Source organism: Phascolarctos cinereus, unplaced genomic scaffold (genome assembly GCF_003287225.1).
Source record: "Phascolarctos cinereus isolate Bilbo 61053 unplaced genomic scaffold, phaCin_HiC Scaffold_726;HRSCAF=1367, whole genome shotgun sequence".
Taxonomy (NCBI): domain Eukaryota; kingdom Metazoa; phylum Chordata; class Mammalia; order Diprotodontia; family Phascolarctidae; genus Phascolarctos; species Phascolarctos cinereus.
This window is the reverse complement of record NW_027556098.1, coordinates 412797152-412809146: the sequence shown is the minus strand read 5'-3', so window position 1 is coordinate 412809146 and position 11995 is coordinate 412797152. Positions and strand designations below refer to the sequence as shown.

The following is an 11995-nucleotide window of genomic DNA, read 5'->3' as shown; positions in this document are numbered from 1 at the left end:
CTACAAGCCACTTAACCTTTCCATGTTCTAAACAACTCTCTAGAATTATAAGAGAAGATGCCAACCTGCACTGGTAGAAGGAGTTTCCTCCCCTGGGAGTTCCCTATGGCTTTGAAATCACTGATCCAGTCTCTATCCAAGGGGCTGTCAGAACCAAGGCTAGAATTCAGTTCAGGACTTTTTCCATTACATCATGTTGTCCTGAAAACAAAGGTGGAGGGGAGAGAGCAGAAAGACGGCTAAGGAAGAAGGAATCACCTATCTCTATCTGATCCCATAACTCAGCGACTAACACAATGAACATATTTAGCCTATTAATTTTAGACCAATAAAAGAAACAAATCATGGCCTTATCATTCCTGGACTATATATGGTAAGTTGGGAACCTTTGCCCAGGAGGGTTGCGGAAGAGTTTGGCACAGATAATTTTACAGGGACATGAGAGAAGGAGGAAAAGAAAAGTCCACAGAGCTGTGAGAGGAAGGAATAGGAATGTCTGCCCCTTTAAACCAAGGCCATGGTACTTAGCAGAGGACCCAGCAAGGGCATCACTGCCCATCATTATTCAGCTCCCATCCTAGTGTGGGACAGAGACCCCATCCACCCCATTCATCTCTAGTCCCAATCCCACGGGGCCTAGAGTCTACACTGAGCTTGGGCAGGGGTAGGGAGATAAACTGTGGCCCCTCTTCTCTTCTTTCCCAGGAGATGAGGCAGCAGAGAACTTAGGCTTTTCAAAGGAGAAATTGAAAGAGTGAAGACCTCAAAGACAAATGACCCAAGAAAGAATCTTACCTAAGACACTTACTGTGTGGCCAGCCATAGGGTTATTATGAGCTTAAAGAACTTTGTAAATGTAACTGGTTATTATATTATTCTACCCCAAAGCCACACACACGGAGGGGTTCTCTCATAGATAGAGAGGTGGGTTGGAATGTGGAGAGAGCTAATGGGTCCCTGGAGCACTCTGGAGGGTGGTTGGCAGGACGGGTTTAAGTATGGGAGGGGCTCACCGGGGGAAGCAGGAGAATGCGGGTACCACTCAGGAAGGAGTGGGTCAAGGGCAAAGTCCCTGCCACACAGACAGACCACATGATCCTGGGCATGGCAAGCCAAGTCACCGAGAGCAAAGCCAGTGATAGGGCCAGGCTTGTCCTGGGGCCAGGATTGGGCAAAAGCAACATCTGCCTCTGGTTGAGAAAACAAACAATCCGGCTCAGGAAGAGGAGGTGAGAATTGGTGAACAAGGTGGAAGTCCCCTGAAGGGGCAGAGTCATGGAGCTGTCCAGAGCCTCTCCGCATGGCTGGGGCAGCCCCTGGAAGAGGTTCCTGCTCACAGGTAAGGGGAGAACCATTCGCACCCCCACCACTGAGGTTTAGGGAGATCAATAAAGGAGGAACCCAATCCCAAGCTCAAAACAACCCAAGCCTAGACCTTGACATAATGGGATACCTGCCTGCTCTGGGCAGGACACCAAAACTCATATATGGATCCTTGGACATGCATATGCATACATGTAGGATGAATGCCAGAATGTCCAAACTGGGAGAGTTAGCAGAACTTAGAATGTGAAGATTAGAGAGTCCACTAGAACATACAATGTGGAAGGTCAGAGCTGGAAAGGGCCTTAGAATGCAGAATGTTAGAGCCAGAAGGACCTTAACGCAGAACATCCAAGACCTTAGAGGGGAGGATGTCAGAGTCCATAGAACACAGAGCGTTGAATTTCAGAGTCATAAAGAAGTATTTTAAAAATTATCCAGCACAGCCCTTTCCTTTTACATGTGGATAAACTTCCCTATAAGGGGAAACTCAGTTACCCCACGTTTCCAGGTCATTTTGTTGCAATGTGAGGAACAGAACCCAGCGTCTCCAATGCTCTTTCCTACAGCACACTATCCTTAGCTACAAAGTCACAGGTTCCCAGAATTCCCAGGTCGGAAGAGACCTCAGAGGCCATGGGAACAGCCTGGAGGAGAGACCAAGCAGTTGCCTTCCAAGGCAGCCCATTGGTGACATCTCCCATTGTTAGGAAATCTGTTCTTAGACTGAGACCAAAGAAGTCTCTTTTTAGCTCGCCCCCTTTGCCCCCTTACTTTGTCCTCATAAGCTGAGCAGACCAAGTCTAACCCTCTTCTGTGTAACAGCACTTCAGCTACCTGGAGATAGCTGCCTCCTCCCCCAAATCTCATTTTCTCCAGGCTGACCATCCCCATCGATCCTTGGATATGGCATCATTTCCAAACCCCTCACCATTCTGACCGCCTTCCACCAGAGACCTTCTAACCAATCACTGACCTATCTAAACCATGGTTTCCCAGAACTGAACCCAATGCTCCAGGTTTGATCTGAGCAGGAAAGAGTACGGAGTCACCATCACTTCTTTACTCCTTCCATAATGCAGCCAAGTATGATCTTCATTTTCATGGCTGCCATCTTGCCCTGTAAACACTTTGAGTAGCTTGCAGTCTACTCAAGCTTTTAGATCTTTTTCAGGTGATTGGCTATTTATCTTAGCTTCTCCCATCTTGTACTCGAGAAGTTGATTTCTTAAATCCAAATGGAGGACTCCACATTTATCCTTGGTCAATTTCATCTTATTAGAATTTCCCCTATAATCTAGCCTGTCACCGTCTTTTGGAAACCTGGGTGTCATTCATTGTCACTCATCTTCTCGAGTCTATGCTGAGCTTGGGCAAGGGGAGGGAGATAAACCTGGCTGTGGCCCCTCTTCTCTTCTTTCCCTAGGGATGGCATTCTTCCAAGCTTGGTGTCACATTTCAGTTTGATGAGCATGACATCTATCTATGCCTTGAGCAAGGCTTTTATAAAAATATCTGAGACAGCCCCTCAGGGGACATCACTAAAGATCTCCCTCCAAGTTGACACAGACCTATTCATGGCTGACTACTCTTTGGATCCACCATTCATCTAGTTCTGGATCTCTCCAAAGTGCTATTGCTTCAGCCACATCTCTCTATCTTGTTCACAAAGAAAGCATGAAATACTCTGTCAGACACATGAGACCCTCACACAAACATTGCTCCTCTCTCGGTACTGTAACAAAGGTGGTATAGCCAATGATTCGCCCCAGGGTGATGAACTAAAGGGCAGTGACCTCACCAAGCACCTACGTAGCAAGAATAACTAATTAAAATGGCAAGCTAGAGTGAGCACTAACCTTGTTCTACACCAGAGGTGGGGAACCTATGGCCTCTAGGTCCTCTGGTGCAGTCTTTTGACTGAGTCCAAGTTTTACAGAACAAATCCTCTTATTAAGGGCATTTATCCTGTGAAGTTTGGATTCAAAGGGCTGCACTTGAGGACCTAGAGAGCCACATGTGGCCTCAAAGCCACAGGGTCCCCCACCCTTGTTTTACACTGTTCCCCCAAATTCAGCATTGCACTGGTGTCCCAAGGTCTCTATCTCCCCTTTCAGCAAATGGATTATATCTTACAACACCATCCCCGGAATAATAGAGGGTATGCTTCTATCCCTTAACATGTGTGTGTAAAAATTACAGCCCAGCTCTCACCCACTAGGCAAGGAAGGAACACCAGTCATGTCTGAGAAGGGAACACCACCCTGCCCCTAATGCGGCACTTTGCTCTTCCCACCTACCCCACCCCCACCCCCACTTCTGGTCCTTCTCCAAGGTATCCTGCTCAGCTTCTGGGGGCCACCCAGAATCTGCTCAGATCTTCACCGCCACTGTCCCAAACCGCCCCATGGAAGGAGATGACGTGATTCTGACCGCCCCGAACGCCCCAGACAGGATCCTCAATGCCAGCTGGCACTCAGGGTTCCAGCCCTCGGATCCTGACACGATCACCAGCTGCATCCCCACTGCCCAGGCAGGCCCCTGCACCCAGCGCCTAGGTCCTGCCCACACCAGGAGGGAGGCTCTGACAAGCTGGAACACATTGGGAATCAGAAACCTCACTCCCTCCGACACTGGCTTTTACTCCCTGGTGCTGAACACTGACTCAGGCCTGGAGAAGGCATCCCCCTACATCCATGTCTGGCGCCCACGGGGTAAGTAGAGTCTGCAGTGGCCATGGGCTGGTAGCATCTACCCACAGTCCCTGAAGGAGGGAGCTCCCTGGAGCCTCTGTTACCTTCATAGAATGGAAGATGCTTGAAGACAAGGACCTTTTCACTTTTTTTTCCCCAATGCCTAACACAAAGCCTGGCACATAGTAGGGCTTCATGAATTCTTGCTGAATCTGGCTCAGAAGAACCATGGTTCTAATCCTGTGTCTGATGCTCACAGCCCAGTGACATTAGGTGAGTGCCTTCCTTTCCTGGGCCTCAGTTTCCCCCTATGTAAAATGGGGAGAACCCAACGATATCTAAAGCCCCCTTATATCTCCAATCTCACATAATCCCTCCTCCTCACCCCAGGAGACAAGGGTGAAAGTGGGAGGAAGGACAACCCCTCTGGAATGGGTTGCTTTGAGGGGGGAGGGGTCTGGGCACAGCCCCACTTCTCAGGGAGAAGGGAAATATACCCAGAAAGATGGAAGACACGAGAGAATTGTGCACGGGTAACGTGAAGTGTGATGAGGGCTCAAAGGAAGAAGAGGAGAGGCTGGAGATGAGGCATTCATGAGGGCATCCTGGAGCACACCTAAACTGAGGCCATCTTTTCTAACCCCTTTATTTTACAGAAGGGGATACTGAGGCCAGAGAAGTGAAGTGACTAACCCAAGGTCATATGTAGGATCATGGAGCTAGGGGCCACCTAGCCCAACCCCCACCCTCATTCTGTAGAGGCCCCAAGTGACTTTCCCAAAGTCACACAGGCAGTGAATGAGATGAGATTTGAACCTGGGGCCCATGACTTCCACCCAATGCTTCTATTCCATATCTCACTCCTCCACCGCTTCTCCCCCTAGAGTTTCTTCTAATACCAGACATCTCGGCCAACATGAATGTTGCTGTGGAGAACGTGGACTGAGTGGTCTTCACCTGTCACACCAATGAAGCCAACATCAGGGTCCTCTGGTATAATGGCGGCTGGCTGCTGCAGGGGGGAGGGCGACTGCAGCTGTCCAACGGCAACAGGACCCTGGCCATCCGGCCAGTGACCCGAGGCGACCAGGGGTTATACTTCTGTAGAGTGTAGAATGAGTCTGACTACCGGACAAGTGAGACCATCCAGCTGACTGTGTTCTGTGAGTAACTAATGCCTCTTTCTGCTGCCTGTCCCAGACTCTACCACCCTCCCACCCCTGCTTCAGGTAGGTAAAGAGACTGAGGTCAGCAAGCTAGGGGCAGAAGAAAAGTCTAGGGGCAGCTAGGTGGTGCAGTGGATAGAGCACTGGCCCTGGAGTCAGGAGGACCTGAGTTCAAATCCGGCCTCAGACACATAACACTCACTAGCTGTGCGACACTGGGCAAGTCACTTAATCCTATTGTCTAGCCAAAAAAAAGTCTAATCCAACCTGTCGCCCAGGGCAGAAATCCTCTGCCAGGGACACATCCAACCTCTAGGAACAGAGGGTTTTAGGCTTGGGGCTAGGAAGGACCACAGAAGTCAGTTGAGACAACACCCCTCCCATTTTACTGATGGGGAAACTGAGGCCAGACAAGTGAAGTGACTTGCCCAAGGTTTCTCAGTAAGTGGCAGAAAGAAAATTCAAACCTAAGTCCTCTGACTGAATCTTGCGCTGATTTCTCTAGACTGCTCTGCCTTTGGGGGTTCCCCTAGCTCAACTACCTCATTTTGCAAATGATGTATCTGAATCTCTGAGACCCAGGGATGGGGCACCCAGTGGGGTAGAGCACATACCAGCACTGGGTCCGTAGTCAGGAAGAACTGGGTTCAAATCCAGCCATGGCCACTGACTCGGTCACTGTGTGACCTGGGCAAGTCACTGAACCTCTGTTCACCTCAGTTTCCTCCTCTGTAACATAAGGATGATGTTGTCTGCCTCCCAGAGGGGTTGTGAGGCTCAAATAAGATGATAATTGTAACATGCTTTGTGAGCTTTAAAGTGCCATATAAATGCTGGCAATTCTGATTTCTAATAACGAACTGAAATCTGCCTTCCTATGACATTCAGCCTTGGGTCTAGGGTGGCCAGTTATCTGAAGAAGAAAGAAGCAGGGCACTTTGGTAGAAAGAACTCTGGACATAGAATCCAAAGACCTGGGATAGAATCTCGGCCTTACTCTTGACTTACTGGGTTTCCATGAGCGAGAGCTCCTTCTCTCTCTGGACTTCAGTTCCTCCATCTCTAAGAGGAAGGAACTACTTTAGATGGTCCTTCAGGGCCCTCCCAGCTCTGACATACCCTGTTCTAAGGCACCTCCTAGTTCTGGTATTTCCTGTCCTAAGGGCCCTCCCAGCTCTGACATTCCCTGTTCTAAGGGCCCTTCCATCCCTGACATCCCCTGTTCTAAGGCCCCTCCCAGCCCTGATATCCCCTGTTCTAAGGCACTTCCCAGTTCTGGTATTCCCTGTTCTAAGGCATCTCCTAGTTCTGATATTTCCTGTCTTAAGGCCCTCCCAGCTCTCACATCCTGCCCTTCTAATACTCCACATTTGTTCTGTCTCCACTTGCAGGGAATCACTGGGCCTCTTCCCTCTCTGTAACCCTCTCTCTCCCAGGATGCCACCCCTAGTCCTTCTCACTATGACACCCTCTACCCCCCTACAGGTGGGCCTGGATCATTGGTAATGTCGTCATATCCAAAACCATACGAGGGCACCGTTGTGAGTGACCTCAACTACTCGGTGGTCCTGCAGTGTTTGGCTATGGCAAACCCCAGTCCCCTGTTCACCTGGTCCCTTAACACAACGTGTGTGGGACCCAAGGGGATTACATTATCCGGAGATTGGCCAAGAAGAACCTAGGCAGTTTAACTACATGTGCACGGCTCCGAACGCGTGGGCCTGAGGACCTCCAATCCCATCCATATGTGGCTGCCCGGTGAGCTCATCATTGATGGTCCCACCCCCACCCAGCCCCAAATCAACTAGCAAGCATTTCATAAGTCCCTTTTGTGTGCAAGACACCCACACTAGCTCCTATGGGAGGGGGAAAGCAGCAGGACACGTGGTCGTGAAAAATATGCTAGGCTTGGCCTCAGAAGACTAGGGTTGCAATCTTGCCTCTGTCAATTTTGGGCTCAGTGACTGTGGACAAGTCAATCAACTTCTCCATGCCTCAGTTTCCTCATCTGTAAGATGAAAGGGTTAGAGTCTTCAAGGCCCCTTCCCACCCTAGAAACGTGGTTCTGTGACACGTACGTGAGGGATGCAAAGCTGAAACAGGGCAGAAGAGGGGAGTGGAGGCGACGGAGACCTGTACATGAATGACTCTCATCCCAGTTACAACGGGGCAGAGAGGGATGAGAGTTCAGGGACAAGGACATCACTTCCAGGAGACAGGCCCAGGGAAGGCCTCTTGGAGGAGGCAGCCCCTGAGCTGAGGGGCCAGAAGATTTCAGAGGCAGAGATGGTGAGGGGTTACATCCTAGAGATGAAGGCAGGGCGGTGTCAGGGAAGCCTGGCTGAATGCCTAAAAGTGGGAGAGGGTGAGAGGAGCCAAGCGTAGCATGATTTGGCCAACTGGGCCAAAATTTAAAATGCAGGAAGGTGTGGGGGAATGTTGGAAATAGAACATGAAGCCAGAGGGTGGAGAGCTTTGAATGCCAGGATAAGAATCTTAGTGTTGGAAAAGACCTCAGAAACTGTTCACATCAGAAACAGCTCACAACTAAACAAAGATCCCTTCTGCAATGCCCTCGGTAAGGAACCATCTACCCTCTCCCTAAAAACCTTCATTAAGGAAGACATCATTGTCATGATCGATGGCCGCTGGGACCCAGCCGGCTCCGGAGGACAGAGTGAGGCTGGTTACCTTGCATGGCCCTCCCTCATTTAAGTGCAATTCACCTGCACGTCATGGTATCACCTCAATGATGCCTTGGTCCTCTTCCCGAAGGAAGGATGAAGCAGAACATCTCCCACCACCATTCCTTTGCGTGAGCTGTTCCCCATAACTGTACGCTGTACTTCCTCACTTCCTCCTGCTCCTTTTGAGGATCCATTCTGGGACCACCTCCCCCAGCAGGCCCTTCTGGGTCCTTTCAGTTGCTAGCATTCTCCACCCTGCTCCCAAATCGTTTTAGGCCGACTTTATTTCCACAAGGCAGCATGCAACAGCCGATAGAGAGCTGGCCTTGCAAACAGAAAGATCTGGGTTCAAGTCTCACCTCTGACACACGTTACCTACTCTCTAAGACTAGAAGATGCCAGTCAGCATTGGTGGAGGGGGTTTCCTGATCTGGGAGCTCCCTGTGTCAACCCCAGATGTCCTGACACTGTACCTCACCCTCTAGTAGAATGTAAGCTCCTAGAGGGCAGGGACAGATTCTTTTTTGTCTTCGTATGCCCAGTGCCTAGCTCCAGTGCTAAGCACCACGGTAGGGTTTCAGTCAGTGCTCATCAGATTGAATTAAATGGTTACAGATTAATGAACTGAGGCCAACATAGAAGGTCTGGACACACATTCCCATGACATTCCCATGGCTCTCGTCCACTTTGTGGCTGCTGGGGGAGGAGGGCCAGGAGTTTGACCAGAGTCCCCGGGCCCTCCCTCCATCGGTCTCTTCATTCCTAGAGCCCCCTTCAGAGGACACTGACACAGGGCACATCGAGCCCAATTCCATCTACGCCCTCTCTGGAGCTCCCACCATCGTTCTGACCATGGCAGGAACTTCAGGGATAGTCACCTTCATCGGGGGCATAATGTACTCTGTGATCAACAGAAAGGCATTGATGTAAGGAAGACCTCCCCTTCCTCGGGTAATTGGTGGGCATTCCTGGGGCGTGCCAAAGCAGCCCTCCTCCTGGGGTGGCATGGCACTAGGCGAGCCATGTAAAATTCTGTAACCCATCCCTTGTGGGGGCAAGCCAGGACCTTGTGCTTAATGGCCAATGTCATTGTCATAGAATAACTCAGCTTTTTATAACATAGCCCCTATGAATTTTGCTGCCTTGAGGCCAAGCCCCATTGCTGCATCCTAGTTCCGTCTCTGAGGGAATCTAAGTAGCAACACGCACTGCTTATAGATCCCATTGGCCCAGCCCGTGTCTTCTACCAAGAGGACAGCTCTCTGCCCTGCCATGAAAAAGACAGCATTCCCCCATCACCTACTGGGCCCCAAACACCTCCTCTCCTTGCTCAATCCCAATTAGGGACTGAGGAGGGGAGCCCTCTCCTGTTTCTCCATCTCTCCAACTTCCCTCTCCTCTCTCCTTTGCAGGAAAGGAAGAAACAGTAAATGTGGGTGTTTCTGAGCCTGGAAGACCCATCCCTTCAGCCTAGGAGGTAAAAGCAAAGATGGAATGGAGGGAAGCCTGAAAAGAGACATGGAGCATAAGATGTCCTGCCTGGGGAGACCTTAGACCATGGAATGTCAGGCCTTAGAACAAGGAGTGTCAGGGCTTGGAGGACCCTGAGAACAGGGAATGTCAGAGCTGGGAGGGCCCTTAGAACAGGGAATGTCAGAGCTGGGAGGGCCCTTAGAACAGGGAATGTCAGGGCTTGGAGGACCCTTAGAACAGGGAAGGTTAGAGCTGTGAGGGGCCTTAGAACAAGGAATGTCAGAGCTGGGAAGGGCCTTAGAATAAAGAATGTCAGAGCTGGGAGGACCCTTAGAACAGAGAATGTCAGAGCTGGGAGGGCCCTTAGAACAGGAAAGAGCCCTCCCTGGGGCCCATTGATATGAGATGTGATAGCACTGATGGCATGAGGAGCCAAAAGCATAAATACAATGTCAGAGCTGGGAGGAGCCTTAGAACAGGGAATGTCAGAGCTGGGAGGGCCCTTAGAACAGGGAATGTCAGAGCTGGGAGGGCCCTTAGAACAGGGAATGTCAGGGCCAGGAGGATCCTTAGAACACAAACTCTTAGAAGTATAGAACACAGAGCCATCAGGAACCTGATCCTGCATCAACTTGCTGTACTCCCTCGGATAAATTGCTTGCCCTCTCTAAGCAGGTCAGTCTAGGTGATCTCCAAGATTCCTCTTCACTCTGAAATTCAATTCAGTTCAATTCAATTCAACAAGCAATTTTCCAGAACCTACAGTGCACGAGGCACTAGAGACAATTTGCAGAAGAGTTTTTCTCTGTCCCTGCGGGGCTCACAGTCTAATCAGGGACCAAGAAATGCGGACAGAACTGTAATATACAGTATAACACGCTGAGGGCATTTCCACTGTTACTCTTCAGTCACGTCCAACTCTCTGTGATCTCATTTGGGGTTTTCTTGGCAGAGATACTGGAACAGTTGGTCATTTCCTCCTCCAGCTCATTTTATAGATGAGGAAACTGAGGCAGACAGGGTGAAGTGACTTGCCTAGGGTCACACAGCTAATGGGTGTCAGAGGCCAGATTTGAACTGAGGAAGATGAGTCCGGACTCCAGGCTCAGCACTCCGAGCACTATGGCGCCACTTAGTGGCCTACTAAGTTCATCAGAGAGGTACAAAGTGCTGCATGAGATCAGGGGCGGCTGGGTAGCAATGTTGCTGCTGAAGATGGAAAGGAAGGTCACTCCCAGGAACTGTGTTAGCAAAGGCTCAGCGGTGGGAGAGTACAGGTCCTGTTAAGGTCTAGAGTATTGAGCATCTGTGATAAGACAAGAGAAGACCAGGAAGAGCCTTAAATGCCAGGCTGAGGAGTTTGAACATTCTATAGTTCTAGGCTTCTCCAAGAGCCTGGAGCATCAGGCTGCTGGGGAAGCAGGCCAGCAGAGACAGACTGTGGCTGTAGGCAGGACATCTCTCCTCCTGACATGATACTAACACCGGCCCTCTTCTGTCCCTGAAGGTCTGGGCCAAGTGAGAGCAGGGAGGCAAGGTAGGAACACAATGGCCAGCCTCAGGCCCCCTCAATGAAAAGCAGTGAACCAGCCAGTGTGGCATCATAGGAAAAACCCTGACTAGGGGGTCAGAAGACCTGGGTTCAAGTTCTACTCTCCTACCTAGATGTGTGACCTTGGGCAAGTCATTCTATTTCTCTGAGCCTTGGTTTCCTCATTTGTAAAATGAGAGGATTATACTCAGTGATTCCTAGGGACCCTGTAGATGCAGCCTGTTTTACAGCACTTCTTAAACTGTGAATCAGGACCCCACAGAGGGTTGCATAACTGAATTCAGGGGCATGAAAAATTTGGCAACAGTAAAAGGTTTCTGAACAAGCAATGATCAAAAATTAATTCCAAATCAAACATGTAATGAATCTGAGGTGTTTCTGGCAGCACTTGATCTGTTTTGCATCACGCAACTTTTCTGTAGCCTTGGGTCTGAGCACAGCACTGACGGTTATAAAATCAAAATATTGATAAACTCTGGAAAACGTTGAAGATGCTCTGGTCCTGCAGTATCAAATACTCCACCAAGATTTAGCTCTTTATGTAGAAATAAACAAACACATCTATCTCATGAGTATGCAAATTTGCTTCCATCTTTAATAAATGGTAAAATTATATGTATGCCAAAGAATTGTTTCAAAATAAATTTCTTTATTATTTGTTATCAGTAAATGTTTGATTTGTATACCTATTTCATATACCTAGATACCCAGGGTTGCGTAAAAATTTCTCGGACAAAAAGGGGTTGTGAGTGGAAAAAGCTTAAGAAGCCCTGGTCTAGTACACTCTGAAGGTTTGGTCTATCCCTGCAGAAACTGGCTGTATACACACACACACACACACACACACACACACACACACACACACACAGAGAGTTCCCTTCCCCCTCCTTGTCTCTGGCCATCCATCCACAATCACACACTTTTTGACTGGCTCCCCTGAGTGTGGCCCAAAGGCCAAGACTTCAGGCACCAGAACTCATTGCAGCCCATACCATAAATGGGTGAGTCCCTCTAGGTACACGTAGAGTTACAGAATTCAGCTCGACAGATGTCTTACCCTGCCAGCAAGCTGCTAGTTCTAGCTATCTCTGTCCAACTCAC

General features: G+C 49.6%; 1 protein-coding gene across 1 annotated transcript; it reads left to right on the top strand.

Annotated features, from left to right (window-relative positions):
* The first annotated feature begins 1225 nt into the window (after positions 1-1225).
* Positions 1226-11458, top strand: IGSF23 (immunoglobulin superfamily member 23). The gene is given in 6 exon segments (XM_078145892.1): positions 1226-1339; positions 6668-6802; positions 6805-6890; positions 6892-6940; positions 8636-8795; positions 9282-11458. Coding segments are annotated over 6 exon segments (528 nt in total). The 5' UTR covers positions 1226-1275; the 3' UTR covers positions 9316-11458.
* The last annotated feature ends 537 nt before the right edge of the window (positions 11459-11995 follow it).